Below are 27,096 nucleotides of genomic sequence, written 5' to 3' on the forward strand. Positions count from 1 at the left end.
TTCAAAAACGAGTGTCTTTGCCAAATGAAGACGATTGAAAAAACTTTTATTTGAAAAAAAAATATTATAACTGTTTGAACTGTTATAATTCATTTCTTGAATGTTTTTCGTAGATACTTTGTGGCACAATGTATAAGCTTTATAAAATTAAACAACTTTGTTTCAACCAATTTTTAAAAAAATAAGTACACTTTAACCTACCGGTTTTGACAAGAACCTTGTCAACATCAGGGTTAATTAAATTCTAAAACATTAAAATACTCACAGTGAATTACATTCACCTACCAAAAACTTTTTGTGTGTGGAAGTTTTTGGTAAGGGAATGTAATTAACTTTGAGTATTTCATATGAGGGAATGTAATTAATTTAATAAACCCTGATGATGACAAGGTTCTTGTCGAAACCGGTACCTTTGATACTACTTATAATAAAATGTGGTGAAAACAAAGTTGTTTAATTTTATAATGTTACAATTAAGTCTAATGTTAGTATTTTTCCACAGCTGAATTAAGGCCTATTTTAATTAGAAGAGGTTTACAAAATATAAACTGCAGTCTTAAAATGACTTGTTTTATTTTGACGCTGCTGAAAATTGAACCTAGGACATCCAGCATGGTAGCCAAATGGGATTAAAATAACAGTACAAAGGCGAAAATTATGAGAAAAAAGATTATCAAGGGATTCTATGTACTGTGTAAAAAAAATGAATAAGAAGGAATAATGAATAATGAACAAGAAATATGATTAAACCTATAATGCTCATGGTTATATAAATGATTTATATGAATCCGGTTATTTTTCAAAGTAATAAATAAGTACTAGTAAAGAGAAAAATATGCTAAAAAATAAATGTCACGTTTCATCTCATCCACGTTCACAATGTTCTATGAAAAATGGTCGTAATATTTTACAATAAGGTCACCGTTTTACCACATTGCCTGAACAATGTTTGCAACATCCAGAAATCGATATGACGGACCATAAAATATAATATTATGTTCTATTTGAACGGTTCTGAAATATTCAGAGAGAGCAGGCATCCCGCGTCAATAAATATATATATATTGTAAACAAAATTAACGATTTGATGAGGAATGATTAAAACTATATCTCAAAATTTTAAAATAAAGGACATCTGGTCAATTGGCTCAAACAGATAACGTCATACGTGAAAGCACACATGGAACCACAAGATCAAAAACGCAGAAACAACCAAACTATGTAATTCAAACGTAAACCACTTTAGTTAAATGAACAGAATGAAGTATGTATTAGTTCAAAAAAAACTTTTTGAATTACTCTCACTATCAAAAAAGTCATAAATTTAACTTTACAATAATACAACAATTTTGAAGTCTTTTCCACTGTTATTTTGTTAGACCAGTAACCGAATTTCGGCGTTACCGACAACATCAGACGAATGATATCGGTCACTAGACAAGCAAAATAAAAAGTGGAAAATGCTATATGGTTGTTATTTTACTATATAAAATGCAGTTTCTCTAAGAAATTTCGGTAAAAAAAAATATTTTGTACAATTCATCAAACAAGTATTATCAAATGTGATTGGTTGTAAATTTACCATTTGTTTTTCTTTTATAAATGGAAATAATATAAATATTCTTTTTCACCGAATTAATTTTTTTTCCTTGAATTTTTTTTTTGGATTATCTTTTGGCAAATTTTAGTTATTTTTAAATATTTTCAACGTCTATGACTCATCCACTTTCTTTCCTATTTAGCAGTTATATCCTTCACCATGAACTTTTAAACTTGCGTGACCTATATTTCATAAAATGTATTCCCTTATTACATGAAATGCAGGACTCCTTCCTTCCAAGTTAAAGACAAATCATTTTACAAATTTTGTTACTCAGTTAATTTAGCTAGGTTTTCTCCAAACATTATCCTAACAACCGTTACGTAAAGTATTTAGATCTGTGATTCACCCCCTACAGATTTGTGTCGCCTAGTCAACTTTTTTTGCCCTCATTAAATCAGTTCACCCCTTGTTTACGAAGATCACTAAAATTAGGGTCATTTCACAATTGACTTAAGCACTCCCTCCCAAAACATAATGGAAGTTTTGTAAAATTGATGAAGTCATATGGTAATTTAAAAATTAAAACGAAAAATCAAATATTTTTTTGCTTGTAAGTTTTAAAACTTTGAGATCAAAGTTTTAAAGTTTCAAGATCAAAATATCAGGGTTAAAAAATTAAAGTAAATAAATGGTTCATCATTCTTCTAATATTTGATGAAATTCAATTTTAATATTTAAAGACAAAAAATACATTTGTACAAAAGGACTCACTGAGTTAAATATTATATAATAAACATGACTTGTTAAAAAATAAAAATACAAAAGTTTGTATTTTCACATGTTGATGAGAACATCTGTAGTTATCGAAACTAGTCGTGTTATATATAATATTTAGAGTAATAAACTCACTAAGTGATTTTATACAAGTGTTATACTTTATATATTTACATCATTATTTTATTCAACATATTGCCAAGTCAATTAACAATACGACATACAGTCAATGGAAATAATATTTCATTTCTTACTTCGATTCAAACCTAATGGAGCATAGGGCACTCCATTTAATCCCAATGGCTTTATCTCAAGAATACTATGTATGAACAACACGCATTCCTGATGCATGTTTATACATAGGTATATACGTGGGATGTATATTTTTGTTTTAAAATAACATAATCGTTTTGTTTTTGAAGCAGTCTATATTTGAGGAGATGAGGGTGAATAACAGCAGTTTTATATGTGATTGCAATGGAAAATTACGTTAGAAATGATAATCAAAGCAATAGTCAGAGCACTCAGAATTGCTTAATTTATTGAGCAACTCGTTTATTTCTAATGTGTATGATTCCCTTAAAGAATTTGTACTGTTAGTACATTACAATGAAAACAAATGTTTTTTTATTGTAAATATCAAGAAATTTCCGTTTCAATGTTTAGTTATGTATGGTAAGTTACACGATTTAAGCGTTTCAAAATAATGAAAAAAGTTGGATCGAATTTGGATGGGGAGTCTAATCGAAAAATGCGACTTGACTGCGTCCCTAGCTTACCGAAATTGACTAGATAAATACCGATTTGCTCTCTGGAAAGTATCCTTGTCGGAACTGGCAGTCGTATTTTTTGTCGTATCTAAATGATAGAGCTGATCACGTAAACGGTATCTATACATAAGTTCACATATGGACAGTTAAAATAAAGCTCTCTTAACCTCCGTGGGATTTTCGTTATATGAATTGAGGTCTGAAATAGATCGAATCTTTCGGCCGTGTCGTATTTGATGGCATGTCATAAACAATTTTCTTTCGTATATTTCGATAAATAAATATTGTAAAATATGCCATCGGCACGGGAAAACTCAGTTAATGTTATTTGTTATTTGAAATTATTTGTATGAAAAAAAAGGTTTTTAATAGTTTTATACCCTATATAATATAAAAAATAATACTTTGAGAGGGCATCATAATAAGAAAGCGCTGCAGAAAATTATTTTCAACCTATTTTTGTTGGATAACATTTCAAAAATATGTCAACCCCTCCCATGTTGTGTATAAAAAATAAAAATTGTCTGGCCTCCTATCAGTTTTATGATGTCGGAACAAATAAATCTGGTCACTGGTCTAATATTATAAATGAGAAAAATAAAAAAATAAATCTTAATGCAATATAGTTCAATGGGCAGTAAGGTGAACGTTACACAAGTGTACAAAGTGATCCAGCCAAACGCCAACTCGAAAAGGGGAAAATAAAACATATTGATTGTGTCGAAATACTTGTTAAAAAATCTGGTTTATCTCAAATTAGAAGTTATTTTTTTACATTCAATTTTGATACCTCAACATTGATGAAGAACATGGAAGTCGGGGCATTTACAGGGCTTACAACCGTCAAAGTCTGGATTGGTAAACAAGCATTTGACGGTTGTTTGCTCTATAAATGCCCATACTTCCATATTCTTCTTCATCTATGTTGAGATTTTAAAAAATAATGTAAGAATGATAAATCAAGTTGAGACAACTTAAAAATATATAATTGTTGTTTTGTACTTTTTTAATTAGAAATTAATTTATAATTATGGCTTATGCGTTGAAAAATGTAAATAAATTTTTATTTTCTCCCTTGAAATCCGAGCTTTCTCAAAAAGCATGTATTGTACATATATTATGTTACATGTAAAGGAAGGAATTTCCTGCAAACTGAGAAATAATACACGAGTATCCGTACATTCCGGCGCAGTTGCAACGGACGTTTTTATGGGTAACATCCAGCGCCCTTGCGGCTTCAGCCGGGGAAGTAGGTCAATGCCTCCACCCTGTGCCCCATTCACCCCACACATCCCGCTTTGGCCCCACATTGGCCCACATTGGCCCGCATTACCGTACCGCCAAGGCGAGTGAGCGAGTCCGGATCATTTAAAGGGTCCCTTATTGGTAAACTGGTCCTAATGCGTTGTGGTCCAATTGGCGCCTACCGGAGGAATCTACCAAAGATCTACTGATCTATCTCACTTCTTCTTGTAATCATTATCCGCACCCAATGGTGCCAAAGGCCCTTCATTAATTTTTTTATTTATTTTTTAATTGTTTTATTTTTACATAAACTGTATACATTTATTTTAAAGAACACATTTAAAAAAAAAATTGCAGGGACCCACCAAGCCATCTTGTGTGCCTTGTTGGTGGAGGGAGTATTTGATTTGATTTGAGTGGTAGGGATTGGCGCGGTATCTGTTCTTTCTGCCTACCCCTGTGGTGAAACGGCGTGATGGTTAGTTTGTAAATCACTTGATTAACTTAAAAAACTTTTTTTATCAAATAAACAAGCCATAGTTATCTAAAGAACTGCATCAAAAAGAGAATTGAGTCAATTTTGGGTTAAATGGAATATTCTTTGTCGGAGAGCATTAGAGGGGTTCAAAGAATTCAGGCCAAGTGCGCATTTTCTCTCCGGGTGCAATATTCACCCTAGGGGTTGGAAGTAGGGTTGGTAATTACGCCTTTAAGGGTGGAATTCATATTACCTATTCAAAATCGTTGTAACAATCTAATCAAGCTTACATTTTCATACAATACGTCATCAACATTAAATTATTTTCTTTCATTCTGATTTCAAAATTGTCTTTTATTTTTCTTCAATTTGTGCTGCCTAGAGACACCAGGATTATAAGTGATAAATATTTATTATGTTTCCCTTCCAATATTATCCAGGGCTGGTATCTAAAGCACTGGATTGATCACCATGCCTTCATGGAAGAAACAATAGAGATAACACCGCTTCAGTGCGATACAGTGCCTTATGCATCATTAGAACTGGATAAGATAGAGTACAAACGTTTTTATACTTCAATTTAGTTTGGTTATTATTTTGTTAATTTTACAGGAATTCATACCCTACAGCTCACCAATATTGCGTTAAGAGTTGAAAAGTTACAATTATGCATCTTATTTTCTGCATCAAAAACCAAACAAGAACTACTAGGGGGTAGTTATGAAGTCAAAGAGATGTACGCTCTCCATCTGAAGGGAGTTATGAATTATCATCTTGTAGCCGCTGAGAAAACTTGCTTTACTCATAAGAAAACATTTGTAGTTTACTACGATATTCTAAGGTAAAAGGGTTTAATTTATGAGGGTGTATTCGGCTCAACAAATTTATAAGTTAAAACCATCATGGTGATTATTCAACCCTTTCAGAAACACATTTACCAGTTTTTACAAGAACAAAAAATCAGGATGTACACTCATCGCCATCACTAAACACTTTAATTTTAAAATCGACAAAAACGTGTTTCATTCTAGATTTTACGATTTTATACATTAAATATTTCTTCTCCATCTTAGTACTCATAACTAAAGGTTGTGGAAGCATTAAATATAACATCTTGCAATGAATGAACAACTAAAATGAAAACTTTATAATTTCAACCATAGATGTCGTCGAATAAATTGATTTCAATTGTTGCATTTATATTGTGGTTGTCGTTCATAAGCAAAATTGTGAATATTTCACATATATGAAGTGATCACTTAAACCAGCCTATGACCGGTCAAAGCCTTACTTTACGTCAAACTACTTTTGATAATTATTAACAAAATAACTTATATATTAATACATAATAAATACTCAACCAAGATCTTAGTCCATCGGTTCCAAGGCGTTTCAACGTCTCTTCGTCGGGGTAATTTCTACACCAAAATGCAAGCAGCACTATTTACAACTACTATAGCACTATTCATACCAGACATGATACGCTAGAGCTGATCACGCCAATTGCGCAGATTCGTTTGCGTATTTCTAGCAACAGTAGATTTGTTTTTTTTTTTCAAAACATAATACATACATAAGTCATATATACATATAATATTCCCGATGAATAATTTCTATTTCTCATTTTGGGACATGGGATTAAGGTTAATAAGACTGGAACGCAATTATAAAGTAATATTTTTTTACATAACTAAAACTAATACTAATACATGGCAAAATATAAAAAACAATAAACGGGTATAATAAATAAGCATAAGAAGCATTTTTAAAAGAAATAAATGAGAAAAACATAAAGTAAGAAGCATATTTAAAACAAGCAAATGAGAAAATATAAAAAAAAGATAAAAACAAAATAAGAAAATATGACTTATCACTACATATATATCATTACATAAAGTACTTTTTTAGATAATTTATTTTGGATTCCCAAATGGGTATTATTTTATAAATGACATCAAAAAGTTAAGATGGAAGTAATTAGAAACCGAAAAACACGAACGAATATCATCCCAATAAAGGTAACCAAATACGTATTGTCATACATCTATTTCATACACTCACACCTGCACAAAATATTTATCACATGCATTATTGGTTGCATCGAAAACCAACTTGCACTTGTGTTAGCCAAAGGAGGTCAAGGATATACTCGTGTGGTTTGGAGAGAGAGAGAAAGAGATCATAGTACGTTGTGATAAGTCTCCCTCTTTAAACAATGACATTGAATCAAATAGAGAACTATACGAATAATTTGTTTGTTAATTGAACTTTTGTTTTTTAAAAGTGCCTGCTGATTTTGAAAGCTTTCTATTTTATTAAGTTTTCACCACTTATTATTATTTTTATATTTATACCTCTGTATCCTCATCAATAACTTGATTTGAATCTATGATATGATTGTGAAAGACAAATAATTTGTTATTGTTATGCTTTTTGATTATCAAATTAAAAATTTACGATCATGATTTTTATGACGATTAAATATAATTTCATTGGCCTAATGGAATCAAGATGTATGATTTAATATATAAATACACCAAAATTTTTCAGTTGCTCTCATCTTTTTTTTGGCGATGGAACCCTATTAAAAACTGAGCCCATAAATAAAGAAAACTTGGTTGTATGTTCATCATTTCATTATATTTTTCTTATGAATATTTTTAAAAAGTGAACATTATCTGTATATACAACATACAATAACATAATTCTCAAAATAATGTTGTATTTATTACACTGTACATTGATGAAATTGTTTTAATGGAATGGAAGGCATGAATTTAATTTATGAAAAATATTTTTAACTATATAACCGCATGTCTTTAGGAACCCCAGAGTTCCGTGGATTACATTTTGAGAACCACTGCTCTTAACCGTTTATACGAGAGTATGTTAAAATTGGATGGTTATCATTAATTTTAAAGATCTCACAAACTAATGAGGTCAGTAAATGTCAAATGAGAAATTTAGCTACGAACAAAAGTGAACGAAAAGATATTTCAGGTTTTCATAATAACGATTGTCTAGACTTAGCGCTGGCGCCGCTCCAACGCCATTACGAAGGCCTTTTACGGGCTTTTTAATCGAAAATAAAGTACTTTAAAATTATTTTCCAGCAATTAAATTTCAATTTTAATAATTCTTTTTATAAGAAATATTATTTTATAAAACTTTAATCACAATTAATACGGACGTCATTTAAAAAAAAAATAAACAGACAAAATACCTATGTATTATATATGTATCAATATAAATTATTGTTTTATCTGAATTTAAATTTTTATGTATTTCTAAATTTTCTAAATTATTTATGACTTGACCTTGATTTGTAACAGAGTGTAATAATTTAAGTGTATGAGAGTCAAATGAGTGGTTAGTTTCCATGATATGATTTGCAAATTCCGAAAAATAATTACTTGTTAGTCCAAATTTGTTCTCTGTCAATGTTCTCTTATTCTAATTTTTAGACTTTGGCGATGTTCTCTTATTCTAATTTTTAGACTTCTCGCAGTTTGGCCAGTATATTTTTTATCGCAGTCACCGCAAGAAATATAATAAATACCGCTTCTTATTATTTTTTGACATAGGCTGGTTTAAGTGATCACTTTACACACGTGTAACATTCACCGATTCTACCCATTATTGGAGATAATCCAGATTTTGTGAACAAGTATTTGGACACACTCAAAATTTTGTAAATACCGCTTCCATCTAATATGTTTACTTTTGATTTTGAATTCCAAGAATTTGACCCAAGTTGTTACTCCCTATCTTTATTAACCTATATATACACCTAAATATATTTTTGTTCTTTAGTTTTAATTTGTACTAGAAGATGAAAACATCTGTCGTTTTCAAAACTAGTCCTAAATAAAAATAAAACTCGATAAAGTGGTATATTCAAGTGTTTAATTTTTATAAAATAGTCATGTCATTCCACAAAGTTAATGCCGAATCAATAAATAATAAAACACTTATATTGTTTTTGGTACAAGTTAAGATAAATGTTATTCACCGGTTGACGTAAATACCTTGTAAGCCAAAATCTACTCTTGGAGGTTAAAATAGACCACACTGGGAGAACTTTTTTTGTTGTTTATAAAGAATGTTCATATGATTTCTTAAAAAAGAAAGTTGGTTAAATTTCATATATTATGTTTTATTGGTTAGCGATAAGACGACGCAAAAATCGAATAAGTAATAACAGAAGGCGATAAAAATATATGGTGAATTCAATGTTCACAAACAAAGAAAACGCAATAACAAAAAATGGAGCATTTGACGATTCCTTTATACTAAGAGTGAACCAGAGAACGGAGGACTTAACGAATTATTGTGCCTGAAAATTGATTTAAAAATGTTATTTTCAGCTATCAGGTTTCGATCCGCTTAAGTATCATATAACGTAAATAGAATAAAGATACGCGACGTATAAAAGCGATTCCATTTCCAAACTTTCGATACACAGCAAAACGTGACGCAGGGGAGGAAAGCTTGAGCGAAACTGGAACTAACGTTTCGATTAATATTAAGCTCAGGTAGCCACCGGATGAAGGTGTCAATAAGCTGCCCACTCGAGGGTGCGTTCACTTTTATAGGACCCTTCAACGTACAGGGTGTTCGGACGGAAAACGATCAGCGAAAGTGGCGTGATACAAGGATATGAAGGATGTCGAAAAAAATATTTAACAATACTTACAAGTTTCAAAGTCATTTTATTCGTTTTGTTTTTTTTTCCCCGATTTTTCAGTTGATTTAATTTTTTTGAGTAAGCTTGGTGTTTGATATGCATTAGTCATAAAAAGTGTAAATGTGTAATAATTTATTATAATTATTTATCATTAACACTAATAATGAAATGCAGATATAATGCGCAGGATAAAGCACCCTTCCTTTAGGTATTTTACGATCAAAATAACACTGCTTCTACACGATGCAGTGGCCTAAGTACCATTGGGTATGAATAAGAAATAGAAAAACGACAACATTGAATGGCTGATTGCCAAGAAGCAATATCTATCGGATTGTGCTAAATAATTATATTCAATTAAAAAAAAGAGTTGAATATTTTTATTCGACACGAAATTGTCAAAAATATTCTAACTATAAATTTGTGGACCTATAGTTAGTGTCGCGGACAATCAGATATTGTTATTTTTAAAGACGAGCCGCTTAGGCTTATCTGAAAATTGAACTAATTGTATTTTTCACAACAACAAAAAGTAAAGACGTACCTTTATAAAAAATAAGTTGAGCCGTTGCAATAATTACGACTATCGGGAGAGAATTTGAAATGTATACATTCAAAACGTTTAAACTCCCCAAGTATCAAAAATCGCTGAACAAATATAAACGAGGGTCACTCCAATAGCCCGTTGGGTCCTCTATTACACTAGTTTCATTGATCCCTGGAACGCCCTGTATATTTATACGTTTGATCGTGTAATATGGGGGTTGCCATACAGTGTGAGAAGCATTTATTGTAATTAATAGGACTATTTCCCCCTGGATCGGAGCCTTAACTTTTCCTGTGGGGTTTAAAACATTTTTGCTTTATCCACAAGCGAAACATTAACGGAAATACTGTTATTATTTAAGGAAAATGGAGCTGTTTTTCCTAAGCAACATAACCATAACATATAATTTCTACATACAAATTTTTCATGACGATGGAATGGAAATGCGGAAAGTGCTTTCAGGTTTTTAAAATAAATGACTTAAAAAGTAATTCTTTGTGAAAAACATAAAAAAATATGTGTTTGTGAATTAAAAAGGAAATAATTAGAAATTATTTACTACTGCATTTGTATTAAGGTTCATTTATAATTAAATTAAAATAAAAAAATAGAGTAAAATTAACATGGGGAATAAAGAAGTCTGGGTATTTAAAAGGCTAACAACATAGGCTGTAATAAGCTGGTTTAAGTAATAACTTTACAAACCTTTTATATTCATTATTCTACCAAAGATTGACAACTATACTACTCTAATTTTGGAACTTGTATAAATATAACCTTTGATTTACACGTTATTTCAATGTTAGTTCTCGGCACCATCTTTGGTTCAGTTGAGAAAACTTATTATTTCTAAATTATGCCTACTTAGTTTAAGGTACGCATATCTAGACAGTTAAATTTTTAATAAAAATTGAACTCGGTAAAAAACCTAATAATAAAACGAAGTGTGATTCTTTTGTGTTTCCAAATATTAAAATGACGTAAAAAACATCTTAATGTGAAAATTTTTTTACGTATACTTCTGTTCCCGTTTCCATTTCTGTTTTCTTTTTACTGAAACCACTCGGGCTAATAAATATGCTTTAAGCTAACTGAATTTTTCTTAAGGACTTATGTCAGGATCTACTCACTCGGCCATGTCGTGGTCAGCCGCGACTCGGCACAGCACCCCGCGGTCCATGGCGCACTTGCCAGACACGGGGTCCGGCGGAGCCAGGTTGATGTAGGGCGGCTCCTCCAGGAAGGTGATCCTGAGGTGGAACTTCTCCGGGACTCCCTGCGGCGGCGTGTGGGAGTTGCCCGGCCACACGATGTCCTTGATGTCCAGGCCTTCCTTCTGCCACGACTTCCACACGCCAATCTGGATATGAAAAAGATCACAAAATTGAGCCCCATGCTAATACACGTATTCAAAAACAGTACAAACATCATAAAAGACCATGTACCTACTGGTGATTTTGGTAGTGTAAAGGCAAAGGGGTATATCTGTCTCAGATCAAATTTTACAGGAGAGCATAAATAAACTCATTTGTTTTATGTATTTTAAAATGTACATATCTTAATAAAACTAAATAAGTATTGCAACTACAGCTGTATCCTTTTGCCAAATTATGGAATACACTATTTTATACATTTTGTGGAACGAACTTAGAAAATTAAAAATTTGACAGATAGCCCCCTTTGCCTTTACACTGCCGATTTATATTGATATCTCAACAAACATGAAGAAAAATATAAGCTGGGTGTTTACAGGGTAAACGTATCATAGGCTGCTTTAAGTAATCACTTCATACACGTGTAACATTCGTCACTCTAACCCAGAGGTTCCCAACCCCGTGCCCGGGGGCACCATGGCACCCTCGGAACGATTCGTATGTGCCCGCCACTATTCGACAGAGATAGAGTGATGGGGCGTTCTATGTTTTGGATACCCCTATGGGGTAGCGGCGTATTGATATGTCAGTTTGTTTCAGGTTTGTTAGTGCGTTTATTTCACTCATTTTACTCTATCGTTTTAAAAATAAGATGAAAATAATGAAAACGTACAAAAAAGAACTCAACCGATAAACCACATAGGTGAGTCGGCGAATCTTTGATTTTTTTTTATTAAATATATAAATCGATATTATAAAAATGGAACCTTTTTATTTAAAATAAAATTAAACATTTCAGTAGGATCCTTGCGCTTATTTTAAGGTGTAATATAGTATTGTATGTTAATTTTTTTGCATGCTTACGTATAGTAATATTTTATTGTGGGTTAAGCTTTTGGGCTCCTAGCGCCTTACGCGCACCCCAAGTTGAGGATCGTTGCCATAGGAAGTAATTAAGTCCCGTTTCACACTATATTACTGAAATTCTCTCGTTTTTAGAAGTAACTAAAAAAATATCGTATTTTCCAACATCCGTCAAGTCGAAAAGTGTTTTATGAACTTGCGAACAAATTTTCTCTACAAAAATTGAAAAAATGATCACATGAAATTTAATATAATATTTTTGTTAGCTCGTTCGTTAACTAAGGCAATAAATATTCTTACAGTACATTGAGTTGTTTAAAAATACTCGAGGGTTGTAAGGAGAAAGATCTTCAGCAATTTATTACTTCGCTTTTGCATGAATTTTTAAGAAGAATTTTCTTGCTAAAAGGTGCTTGGAGGGTTATAAATAAAAAAGATCTTAAACACATCTCAGTAAATCATTTTTGGTTGAACAATCCACATGGAGATTTGTGAAAAATGCTTTTTAAACTGCAAAATAGACATATCGCTCACTCCTTTCAACAATGTCATATATCGAAGACCGTCATTTTTCAGTTGTGCATGCTTTCGAAATGCCCAGAAAATTTACTTTATCCCAACAAAAGCGGCATATTTTTAACATAATATTTACCCGCTACAGGGCAGAAAGTGTCGTTTTTGCATTTTGAAGAAAAGGTATTATTTAATTATTTTTTTTTATATACAAAATATTTTTCAAATAGAGAAAAAAACCTTCAGGTTTTACCTAAAAAGATCGGTTGCACAGTAAAAATTTCAATAAGTGGCTTGATGTTTATTATTTATACATTTCATGATATTCTTAAACTTTAAAAACGATCTCCTAAAACATCAAGTTTTTTGATATATGACGTTGTTGAAAGGAGTGAGCGATATGGATTTTCACTGGTTATTTAGTTATAACAAATAAAAACCTATCAGCAAAAGCTCAACTGGCAGTACACCAGTAGTCCTGGTTCCGTCACGAATGTGTACAATTGAAGCTTAAATTGTCAGAAGAAGGAAAAAAATAGACTGATTACAGTCGAAATGCGATATCTTAGACGAATGTGCGGCAATACAATGTTTGATGGATATTTGAATGGAGATATAAGGAAAGAATGCAATGAATTTTTAAAGTATTCTTTTAAGTAAGTTTGTTGAATGGCATGTAAATCGTATGACTGAAGAAAGAACAGTAAAATAAATTTATGACCTGAATGTAGTTGGAAGTAGAAAGAAGAAGAAAAACTAAAAAAAACACATTTTTTTCTCAGCAGAAGATTTTTTTTTAAATATCACTTTAATATTATTATTACAGAGTAAATTGTATCTGTATGCATAAAATGTAAATATTATTGGATTGCTTTGTATTTTTGACATAACGTTGCATTAAAAAACACGCTTGTTTTTATACGTTGTCACTGTTTTTTCCCAGTTACGTAAAAACATGCTTTCTTTAAAAAACAGTTTTTTACCGCAATGGCAGCGCTATCTGTTCAGAACGTAACACAGCATTGCTGATGATGGATAGAGTGCTTCTCGACACTGCTGTCCCTTTTTTTTATTATTTATTGTTGTTTTAAATATTTTTATAGTTTCATGGACAGTTTTAATTTATACATATTGGAAATGTGTTTCCTAAATACCTTCATTTCCATTTAACCATTCTGAGCCACAAAAACGAGAAGCCACGTACAAGTTAAAAATAAAATGTTTAAGTGGTTAACTATTTTGTACTCGTATAAAGAACTTCTAACGATCGAATTTGAATTATAAACATAAAGTTTTAGAAGAGCTTTCTCCTTTTTTTCAATTAATATTTGCCTGAATTTTCCTTTATTTTAGTTGAAAATACTTGTTTTTAAAAATGCCTGATATAAAGTGACTTTGAAAAAAAATTAAAACGTTTCGGTGCTTTAGTGATTAATTTTCATTTACCGTAATACTGTAATACTAGTGGTAGTGTTGGAGCAAGGTGGAATTGTTTCGGTGTTTGTATTATTAATGACTCGTATCCGTTCAGAATAACGAAAAGGTTATTTTGAGCGGATGACGTGAGCGGAATAGTAAAACGTAGATGTGCTGGATGACTTAGCTGCAAAATGTTACTACTACCATAGGCAGAGAAGACACACGTATAACTAACTACCTTTGTCTATATACATACATCCAGTCTTACTTTTCCTCCATTTACGTAAAAGTTTGACAATATCAGATTTCAAGTTTTAATTGATTAATCATGCCAAGCTTTTAATTTTTCTTGAGTATCTTCAATACACTTTTTTCTTGTCATCCGTTCGCTTCACATGTCCAAACTACTTTTGTCCAAAAAACCTTTGTAATTATCCTTCTTTTCCTTATTATTCCAACAAGAATAAGAAGTCAAGACAGAGACAAGAGTGTGGCGTTCCATTCTCTCTTCTCTCTGCCTACCCATGCAGTGAACGGCATGATAGTAGTAGTATATACTTCTTTTAACCTTTATTCCCACCCAATGGTGCATAGGGCACTGCGTCGTATTGACGCAGTGTTATCTTGATCGTTACTTACACGAGGGCAAGGTGACTATTTTTGTTCTTCAGGGACCATCATGATGTATGTAAATAGTCGAAAGTAGAGCGGAAACCGTCTCCACAAAAAAACGCGCTTAGAGTGTCAGAAATAAGACTCTAAGAAGCATATCAGGCAAGAGTCTTCGAGATAGAATAAGAAATGCCAGGATCAGGGAAATATGCGAGATCGAAGATGTCGTTAGGTGGGGAAGGCAACGAAGGAGACAATGGTATGCGCATGTGAGGAGAATGGAACCATCCAGACTCCCCCACATCGCAATGTACGGCCAACCCCATGGTAGACGACTCCCGGGCAGACTACCAAAGAGATGGGTCGATAGCTGGGAATCGACATCACAGGAGGCTAATCCCTCTTAAAAACAGGCCACAAGGCCTACAACAAAATGAAGAGCTTAGGGTAATATTAAATATATATTTAAGTGTAAAATCATTGATGTTTATTTTCACCCCCTGGAAATCGAACTCGGGACCTTAAGCATGGTAGCTAAATATGTTGACTATAACACCACAAAAGCGGACCTTATCGGAAATTATCCATGACTCAGTCATACTTTTCATTTAAAAATCTTGATTCACATAATGTTCTGTTATTTTTCGATTTATTCATCTGTGGGATTCCAAATCAACAGCATTTACCCTGCACTCAAAAGTTTAGACTTTTTTTATAAAAAAAATACGATGATTTGTATTCAAATTTGATATTTTATATGAAAGTTTGCTGAAAATTCTAACACTATCACATTAAAAAAAATGTCAAAGCGGTATTCTGCAAAAACATTTGAAAACCTGAAAAACCAACGAATCCTTGTAAAATATCGATTTTTTGCCTGCGTAAAAGTACTTCCAATTTGAAAAAAGGGTTAATACAAGTGTGTATAAAATTTGTACCTGGGGTAAAAAAAAATATGTACAATTCATTATTTTATTCGTCACAGTGGGGTTTCACAAAAGCGTTTGAAAAACAGAAAAATAAACGAAACCTACAAAATATTTTCCACCTACGCAGAAGAACTTTCACTTCAGAAAAATAAGGTTTCCGCGAGAATATATGATGTTAGGACCAAAAACTTTCAGCACGGAATATAAATTGAGGCGGTCAGTGGAGAAGTGGCGTAAGCTTCGAAAGTTTGGACTGGGATAAAAGCATTTAAAGTTTTGCAATGTAGCTAAAGAGGAGGGGTTTCGGACTGAATTAAACACATTTAAAACACGATGGTCTGACCATTATTGGTTTAACCTTTATTAACCTTTATTACTTAGAGTATCTAAAAATTACGCATGCTCTGAAGGACGGTATTCAAAAGAGCCTTGTCCTATTTATAGATATTTTATTGTAAAAAAATAAACCGCGAAACCTCTTACTTTAAAAGGTTGTGTGAAAATAGGAGAGTAACTAAGGACAAGGAAGGTGAATGTTAAAAATACATACCATATTACAAAAAAATCTGAATTTTTTTTGACAGAGCCAGTTTAGCAATCCTGTATCTACTCAATTACGCTACGTATCCGTTGTGTATTATACTTCATATATAGCTAATTTGGTTCAACAATGGCGTAATGACACTTTAAGATATATGTATTACAGGAGATGCAATTCAGACGCTGCTGTCGCAACAGAAATGGCGCCATTTTACTCATTTATACGATGAGATTGACGGCATCGCAGCATTTCACCACAAAATCAATTTTTTTCGATGTTTCTCCCAATGTAAATGATTTGTAGTCTTTCCGCACATTTTGGCATTTTTAACTTGCTTAAAAAACTTAATTACGTCATTGTTGCACCAAATGAGCGATATGTAATAAAAATACGGAGTTTGGAACAATCGAGGTGCTGTTATTAGCATATTCACAGTTCGAATGCAAATCGTGACTTGATTGATGGGAATAATACAGTTAATTAATGATGTCTCATTTCCATACAGTTGTAGCGCGCAGTAGTTACAGTGAAATAAATTAAATGTCAACGGTAAGCTAAATGATAAACAATCGGTTGCCTAGACGTGTGTGATTAAATGATAAATCAGAATTAAATAATGAGTTTTAAATAGAATGTCCATACAGATACCGGTTTTTGTATTCGATCATTTAAAGTTGCCATATTTTTTACGAATTTTGTGGCGAACTACGTAGTTCGCTGAAAATACAACATCCAAAAATATTTATATCATCTTTTGATAACTCTTATAATTGGAGATAATCCTGATTTGTGAAAAAGCGTTTGGACACACTGTATCAAAAACTTTATCTGGAAAAAATACAAAATGAGAATGAGTATAATAAAGCAATAACCAGTTTTTAAATAATTCTATATTTTTTTGTTTTTTCACAATACTGAATTACAATGCGTTAGTGAATATTTTTTCTTGTAAGTTGTAAAAAGAGACAAAATGGAAACAAAAGGTATTGTAATCTACATATGGTCATATTTTTTTTCATTATCCAATTTTAATTTCGTTTATATGTTATAAAAGTTAGTGTTACGATAAAATTTTCCACATCAACGTCATATTATAATAAACAAATAGAAGTGACGTTAATAGGGATAATACTAAATAATATAAAAGATAATGATAATCCAACGCTTTGGTGGTCTCGAAAAAGGTTTTTGCGGCCATTTTTTGTAGATTTGGATTATTGGTTCTTGATGTGCGTAGGAGCTTATCGGCGGGGGTGACAAATCCTAACGATCTGCGCTAAAAAATATTTCTTTGGCGACTTTTATTGGATGTGGTTTTATCAATTTTCTTTGGCCACACATTGCGCTCAACCATGTGATATTTTATAATAATCTATAAAATATAACAATTTAAAATAAAGTTAACATAAGAGCAGAATAAGATGAAAATAAGGCAGGAGTCAGAATTATCTACGGGTTTGTAAGAGGAGACGCATACATGTGGAAGAAGTGAAGAATGTTGTGAAAGTTGGTGTTGCATTTTATTTTCTCCTTCTTTCCCTGCAGGGAAGCAGCGTGATGTTTACTTTGTTTGCTTAGTTAGTTTTGGAAATATTACAGATTTTTTTGATTATCCAGTAACTTAGTTATAACTTTCTTTTTTGTTTCATTTTTATATAGTAGATACCGTTATTTTGAAAAATTTATTGTGACAAGCGTTTTGATACATTCAACATCATTATCAAACAGCAACATATATATATATATATATATATATATATATATATATATATATATATATATATATATATATATATATATATATATATATATATATATATATATATATATATATATATATATATATATATATATATATATATATATATATATATATATATATATATATATATATATATATATATAGATATATATATATATATATGTACATAATTGGTTATGTCACTAATTAAAATTTGGCCTTAACAATTTACTGACCGTATTAGAGTTGTGAAGTTCTAGTGAGCCATAAACCTAGTAATAAAACTTAGGAAAGGGCTGGTATTTGAGGTATTTCGGGTTGAAAGTTTGGGGTGCCTTCAATCAGTTAACGGCCCTGCGGATTCTAATTAATGGCAATCCTAACTGGGGGTGTCTGAAATACAATAAGTTTATGAAATTGCTTTGTATTTCGTCCACGAACGGCTTTGGTCTTGTATGACCTTTATAATGGTCAAACTAAGTTATCGCAGCCTAATGTCACATTATTTTGATATCATTACACATGAAAATTAATTATTTAATCAATAATCCATCAGAACAGCCCGAGTATTTTATTTTAAAATGAATTAAATTGCGATTTTAAAATCATCTCAATTTAAACTTTATAAAATAAAACAACTTTGTTTTAACCACTTTTTATTGGCACATTTTATCCAACCGGTTTCGACAAGAACCTTGTAATCATCAGGGTTTGTAAAACTAAAATACTCTAAAATACTCATGAGCGTTTCAATGTTTTAGAATTTAGTACATAAATAAACCCTGATGATGACAAGGCTCTTGTCGAAACCGGTTGGATAAAGTGTACAAATAAAAAGTGGTTAAAACAAAGTTGTTTTATTTTATAAAATTTATAAAATGTGCCACAAAGTATCTGCGAAAAACATTCAAGAAATTATCTCAATTTAGATGAAAACTTTATAAACGTAAAACAGTTATCCATTAAACTCACGATTGACAGCGGAGTTTAAGGTCAATAACGAACAGTGGACATCAATCAGACCAGAAATATTTTGAGATTTTACCTAAATTAGTAATGTTATGAGTTAAAAAATATTCCACATTATTCACGTTTTATCAAGCTGAATATTTAAAAGTCTTATTTGATTTCCACCTTTTCGTATGAATAAAGTTTGCCAAGCCACTGCTGTCAAAATATTAAAGTCTAGCGTCTTGTTTAATACTATGAAACAAGTATTAATAATGTATGTTATAGATTTTTCACGTGTGCTTTAGATGTCAGACGTGAAAGATTATGACAAAACGTCAGTTCGTTGGTGCGTACGCCATGTTGGATGTAATAAAACTTGTATAATGTAACATGTAATAAAATATTTCAGGAACAACGTTAAGATATTAGCTATAAAAAGTGTACGTGGGGGAATGAAAAAGACCAATACATAAAATTTTGTATGTAATTTTCATAGCCTAGTAAAGACTTGTTGGGAAAATTAACTGGAGAAAACCAACAAACGTTATTGCTGTGCAGAAAAAATGTTAATACGAAACTTGAATCATCCTAAGAAGGCGGTGTTCATTAAAATACAATAATGAAATATATACAACCACTTTCAAAAATATCTGAAGGCCTCAAAATATGACGTATTTATGTTAAAATAATAATTGGTTTTACACAAATGTTTTATATTAATATTGAAATTATCATGTTACTTTTCATAGTGTGAATATAGAACTAGCATGTGAAAAAAGGTAATTAATTCGGAATTAATTTTATGGAATGTCATGTTGATTATAAAAAAATATTAACACTTGTTTAATACAAACGAGTTTTATTTCATTAATTGAGTGGGCAGTCACTATTTACTAAATAAAACATTAATTAAAAAAAAAAAAGAATTTATTTCATTACACACCATTTGTTTAAAAAACTACTGTTGTTTTCATCTCCAGGTGTATGGTAAAACTAGCGGTGTCAATGAAATCATAAAAAATTCAAAATTTGAAAAGTGTGGTTGTCAATCATGGGTAGAATGATGAATATTATACATGTATAAAGTGATCAAACCAGCCGTAAGTAGCTGCCGTACAGAACACAAGCCCTGTCAAGATACTCAAAATTTCGTTGTCTTCTATTTCTTGTCCGAGATTTCAATACGAAATACTTCTAAAATATTTCTGATTCGGTCAGAGTGCGATAATTTTTATCTTAAAAAAACTAAACAAGTTATTATTTGCGGATTTGTTACCATATCGATTAAATAATTAACTAATTCCATTTCAATTTTATCAAAAAATTATGTTTAATATTAAATTAAAACGTCCTTGAGGTAGCATTTAAAAAAAAAAGTATGCTGTTATTTTTTAAAATAATTATTTTGATTTGAATCGAGATTGCATAATTAAATTAACAGTATACCTTTATGAGGTGAAATTTTAAAAACGAATATAAAGCATCTGTTTCTCACAATACAAAGTATCACATTTTTAACAATGGTTTCAGAAACAGGTAGAATTCTGTATTATTTACACAAAGGATTTAATAATTCCCCTTTTTCGCAGAATTTCAATTTAAAACATGGCTTTCGTCACGTTTAGCGAATGGTGAATTAACTTTTCCTGAATTTTCTACTTCATTTAATCCTGTTTCAATATTCATTTTCCGTTTTAAATGTTTTCCATTTTCCCTTAAAAAAATCCCTTAAAATACAATTACTTCATGTTATTTCGTTTACTTTTGAATTGTTTATTCTTGCATAATATTTATTATATGCAGGAGATATTTAGATGGTGTGTATTCTTAAGGAATAATTATATTTTTAATTTTAATATACATATATATATATATATATATATATATATATATATATATATATATATATATATATATATATATATATATATATATATATATATATATATATATATATATATATTTCTTGTTGTTTGTTCATTCTTGCATAATATTTATTATATGCAGGAGATATTTAGATGGTGTGTATTCTTAAGGAATAATTATATTTTTAATTTTATAAATATACATATATATATATATATATATATATATTTATATATATATATATATATATATATATATATATATATATATATATATAGATATATATATTTTATTTATTGTTTCGGCATTAACTTTGTGGTAAGACATGTTACAATAATTAAAGAAAACACTTTGTTTTTTACCACTTGAGTTTTTATTAAAGACTACATGTTTCAGAAGTTAAACTTCCATCATTCAGGTCTGTATAATAACTAAAATATAAAATATAAAATTTTTCTATAAATAAGGAGAGGGGAAAGTAAGGGGAAGGGGTTAGTCAAGGAACGGAGTTTGAAAACAAAGGAAAAATTGAAAGCAATGGCGAAGAATTTTGAAACAATATATTATTTAATAAATTATTATTAGAATTCAGGTTTTTTTGTATTTCTAAATTTTCAAGATAATTCATAATTTGGCCTTTATATGGAACAAGGTGTAATAATTTTAATTTATGAGAGTGAAATGAGTGATTAGTAACTAACCCCTTCCCCTTACTTTCCCCTCTCCTTATTTATAGAAAAATTTTATATTTTATATTTTAGTTATTATACAGACCTGAATGATGGAAGTTTAACTTCTGAAACATGTAGTCTTTAATAAAAACTCAAGTGGTAAAAAACAAAGTGTTTTCTTTAATTATTAGATATATATAAAAATAAATATAAATTTTTGTATTTATTGATAATTAGTGATTATTAAAAAAATTAATAAACACTTAAAACATACTGTAAGTATTACGTTTCACTTGCAGATAAAATCATCTGTAGTTTTCAAAACCAGTCGTGTGTTATGAAATAAAACTCATTAATGTATTTTTGGTTAAATAATTTTAAGAACCCAAAAAGAAATTATGTACTTGTGTAAAAAAAAAATTATGATATTTTTCTTCTTTCAAATGAAAAATTCAAAATGGCAAAAAAGAAACATTTTTTTAGATGAGGGTCTGTTGGTATTTTTTGATAAAAACAGATTGTATTTGGAGAACAAAGGCATAGAGAGAGAATTGAAAGGTGTGGATTCTCACAATACTTCGGTTATATTCGTAATAATGAGGGACTCACTCACAGAGCGGAGCTGTCCTGAACATAATGAACAGGGAAAAGGCCGATGGGAACAGAGGAAACACGAGATGAGCAGATGAAGGGTAGGAATGAAAGGGGAATGAGATATTTTGTTCCGTAGTGAAATAAGCACTTGATAACGAGGATCATCAGTGTTTATGGTGACGGTTTCTTTTATATTTGTTCCGTAATGCAAGAAATAGAGAAAGATGCAATATCACATTTAGTTACAAATTATTAGATATTATTAAAAAATATTTTCATCAGTTGTAAACGATATTTCAAAGTATGTTAATTTTTAACAAACGTTTCAAGGGGACGAAGCACTCCTACGAGATACGTCTTATTACTGCTTTATAAGGCTTTTGTAAAAAAAAATCGGTTAAAGTTTTACGTGTTGTTAATTGTATGCTATTATTTTATCTATTTCAATTACTTTCACTTTGTCCCAAATTTATTTTCAATTTTACTCTATTTTTTTCATATTTTATTTCGAGTAAACAGTAATTACTTAAAGGTTGCATGTTTATGTTTTACTGTAATTTAATTACTATTTTTTCATTTTATTAATCATTTATTTATAATTTGGTTTATTTTGAATTTCATGTAAACACCTTTAATAACACTTTTTACCCAATTCTTACTTAAAATTTGAATACTGCAGTAATTTTTTAAACTTTTGTTACTTGCTATACTTATATACCTTGAATTCAAATAAATTATAAGGTAATAAGAAAATTATAAAATGATTAGTACTGGCAGCTTTAAGGCGTAGATTCTGAAAATAAGTGCAATAAAGAGATTAGAAGCTTTCGAGATTTGGCTGCATAAATGCAGGCACCATATATCTTGGATGGATAATCATACATTTAAAAGGCCTTTGCAGAGTCGGAATAGGCCATAAACTGTCAATGAATGTAAAGAAATGCAAGATCTCTTACCTGAGATACATGTTGAGATATGATATTATATATTTTTTTTTATTGGAATAATCCGAAAATCCTCTCCTTTTAAAAATTTGTCTGTAGTTAGTATCGTAAAGATAGGTAAAGTAAATGTAAAACATTACAAACACCCAGACCAACTAAAGATAAATCATTCTTGTATTTATTTTGCAATCGGGCGTCTACTCAACTTTGCCACTGCAACTGTCTATAATAAAAAGAATAATTAATGAGAGTCGAGAAGTTGGAAGAAAACAGATATCTTGGCTAAGAAATATAAGAAATTGAATCAGAATAAGAAGAACGGGGGAATCATTATAAGGTTCTAAGAATAGAAACACTTTCTCAAGAGTAATCGCTAAAATCGGGGAGATCTGACATTAGATATTTATATTTGTACCCTATTTTAAACTGCCTCTAAAAACAAATCGAAAGAAAACTTGTTACTCCAGAGAGACGATAATTGCAAATTTATGTGATTGAATCCATGCTGTAAGCAGCTGGTGACTTGTCAGTAATCGTTATGTTTCTTTCTAACATGAAATGGTATGGAAACATTGGCCTTAACAGCAAAAGCTATTTAGATCATGGATGGTGCGAAATATTTACACGAAATTTTCAAAAGGAAAATAGAAAATTTACAAGCATTGAAGAAAATGTTGATTTTAGGAAACGGTCGACGGTAGGGAAGTGGGTTTGATCCGGTTATTCGAAGATTCGCATTAGCAGAACTGTATTATTTATGTGATCTGTTCACTAAAACCGGGTCAATTAAGCGATGAATCTTTTATCGTACTGGGGGAGTATTATAAATGACTATCTGATGAATTTTAGAGCAAGAACCTAAAAAATTGATGAGAAATTTCTAAGCGTGAAACCTTACTTTTCATTATTATATTCGAGATATCTTTTTCAACAATTTATTCATTTATTATGTACTGTTTTTTTATTACTTGAGCTAGACAAACGCAAGGTCGAATGATTCTTCTCACCTTTAATATATATTGATATATTAACGAATCATCATTTTCTGAATGATTTTTTTTAAATTAAAACATTTTGAATGTGGCGAAATACTTACAAATCTGCGTTTAATGTACTAAGGACTTATTTTTTATATATTTTTATTTTATTATATTGACATCTCAACTTATATGAAGAATAAAAAAAAAGTTTTTATAGGGTGTACAACCTGTCATAGGCTGGTTAAGTGATCACTTTACAAAAGTGTAACATTCATTTTTAACCCATGATTGACAACCGTAAAAAAATTACAAATTTTTGAAAGGCGTGCCTAAATTATCAATCTCGAAATAAGATTGATCATAAATGTATGACTTCCAAAAAAATTAGTTGTGTGGTTATCAATGATGGGTAGAATGGTGAATGTTAAAGTGTGTAAATGGATCTCTTAACCAGCCTACAGACAGGTATATAGTCCTGTAAATACCCAAACTTTTTTCATATCTATGTTCATGTCAAAATGTTTGATTAAAAAAAAAATATTTTAATCAACTCGTTTAAAAGCAAGGGCTATTGAATTCACTTTTTTTAAATTTCACTATTACTTTTCCCAACGTTTGAAAAATCTCACTTCATGCTTCCATTTAACACTTTAAATTAATTTTGAATTTAGTCTTTACAATTTTCAACGTGTTTTTGAAAGCACTCAACCTTCATCCGCTTATATCAAAAAGCGCCGGTTGATTGATATGCTGCCATTGGTCCGAATCACCGTGTTTTGTTCAATATGTTATGCTCTTGACGTCATAAATCGTGGAGAGGATTTCCATGAAAGGAACCTTAATTTTTTTTCACAGGTGAAAAAGGTTGCGTGGCAAATTCAATACAAGCAAACACCTTTGCATATACCATAGCAGGTGGTCAAACAGATATTTTTACATACATATAGGTGTATATACATATATAAAAAGAAATTTTAATCCAATATTTTTGACATCTCAACAAAGATGGAGTTTTTTTTATATTTAAAGGGCTGATATGTTTATTTTTATTTAAATTTTACTTAGTAAATACCATTATTTCTTAAAATCTACTGTGACACATGTTTCGATGCATTCCGCATCATTTTCAAACACCATATGAAGCGGAATGTATCGAAATACGTGTCAACGTAGATTTTAAGAAAAAGTGGTATTTACTAAGAAAAATTTAAACTAAAAATGGATAGATTTTACCACAAAGTTACTGCCGAATCAATTACTGCTATGTTTAGGCTGGCTAGGTGCGGATTCCAAATTCTTTTTCATCTATTTGGAGATGTCTACAATATAAAATAATCCCATGTGTTACCATCACGCCGCTTCCCCGCAGGGGTAGGCAGAGAGAAAGAGCACCACACCACTCTGTCCTTGCAAACATTCTTCGGCTCTTCCACGTTCATGCATCTCCTCATGTGATCCCTAATTAAAATAAACCCTAGATTTATGAACAAGTATTAAGACACACTTAAAACGTTGTGAATAAAATAAGTGGTTAAAGAATAAGCTGTATAAATGAAAATCGGATTTTCAGTCGTTTTCAGTTAGTAAAATAATCCTTGCTTGGATTTTGCATACAAATAAAAGGGTCACTAAATAAAAGCTTTCTGAATCTAATTATTGATTGCTGTTTGTGAACTTAATGAAACGTCATAGGATTGATCATATATGTATAACTTGAGAAGTGTGGTTGCCAATCATGGGCAGAATGGTAAATGTTACACGTGTGTAAAGAGATCAATTAACCAGCCTATGTAAATACCCAGACTTATTCTTCTGCATCCATGTTGAAATAACAAAAAATGTAAAATAACTTCCTAAGTTGAGAAACCCAGATTTGTGAACAAGTATTTGGACACACTCAAATTGATGTGTATCACAAATAATATTTTTCACACGTACCAATCTGTGACGCAAGTATAATGTTATATGGTTTATATAATTTAATATGTACCTAAAACATTGTGCTGGCTTAATCCGCAAAGTGTCCAAAAAATTTCCTACTGAGTTTTGTTTGATAATCTAGACGTTATTAGGAGAAAATCACTTGAATGAAATAAAATACAAACACTACTTTGGTACTCGTTAGTCTAAATTTATATTTTAGGTATTTTAACCCAGCTGTGTTACCCATCATATTAAATTATGTGTGTTTTGCTGATCAAAGAGTAGTGAAACTTGTAGGTAATATATTAGTTATTAGAATTTTCACTCAGGAGATATATAATATGATACAATGATGAAATTTGAACTCACGTTTCCAGGACAAAGTAGAAAATATAGATTTTAGATATTTTTTTTATAAATTTTATTTCATAAAAAAATAGCTCACCTTCACGCTGCTTTCCCGGGGGATTAGGCAGAGAGATAAGAACGCCATACCGCTCTGTCTTTGGAAACAATCTTTGCCTCTTCCACATTCATGCATCTCCTCATACACACCTGCCGATTATTTCTACACTTAACCTGACCAGTTTCAAGTATTTGAAATGTTTGATCATGCCAATTTTTTTTCGATCTTCCTCCGATGTTTTTTCCAACTACATTTACCTGGTTAATTTGTTTTACCCTTTCTCTTCACTCATTCGTACCATATGTCCAAACTTTCTAAATACACCTTTTTAAATTTTATCGATAATGCTTATTTCAGCTCTGCGTCGTATTTATTCGAATATACATCATATTTTATTTTGTTGCACATTCGTCTGAGGGCTTGAATTTCAACTGCATTCAATTTATTTTCATCTTGCTTTTGCCAACTCCATACTTCATTTTCACTCATTATTTTGATCCTAGGTCTCCGTTGTTAATTTAAATTTAAAAAAAACTCAGAACACTTTTTAGTTCATAAATTTACTCAATTATCTGTTGATAAGAACGTTTGTAATTTCCAAACTCCAAAGTAGTCTCATAGAAGTGTTTTATTTTTAAATTTAATTCATACACTGTTCCTATAGTAAAATAAATAATGCTTAATCAATCAATAATGTTTATGAAATCATATTTTTTGTTATTCGA

General features: G+C 30.6%; 1 protein-coding gene across 1 annotated transcript in view; it reads right to left on the reverse strand.

Annotated features, from left to right (window-relative positions):
- The window catches only part of Nmdar2 (glutamate ionotropic receptor NMDA type subunit 2), a 344,677-nt gene that overhangs the window by 73,161 nt on the left and 244,420 nt on the right, over nucleotides 1-27,096 (reverse strand). The window contains exon 8 of the mRNA XM_088266416.1: nucleotides 11,175-11,404. Within this exon, the coding sequence (XP_088122542.1) occupies nucleotides 11,175-11,404 (230 nt within the window). The remainder of the gene's footprint in view (nucleotides 1-11,174; nucleotides 11,405-27,096) is intronic.

Source organism: Brachycentrus maculatus, unplaced genomic scaffold (assembly GCF_059751285.1).
Source record: "Brachycentrus maculatus isolate JH-2025_06_01 unplaced genomic scaffold, ASM5975128v1 h1tg000268l, whole genome shotgun sequence".
Lineage (NCBI taxonomy): Eukaryota > Metazoa > Arthropoda > Insecta > Trichoptera > Brachycentridae > Brachycentrus > Brachycentrus maculatus.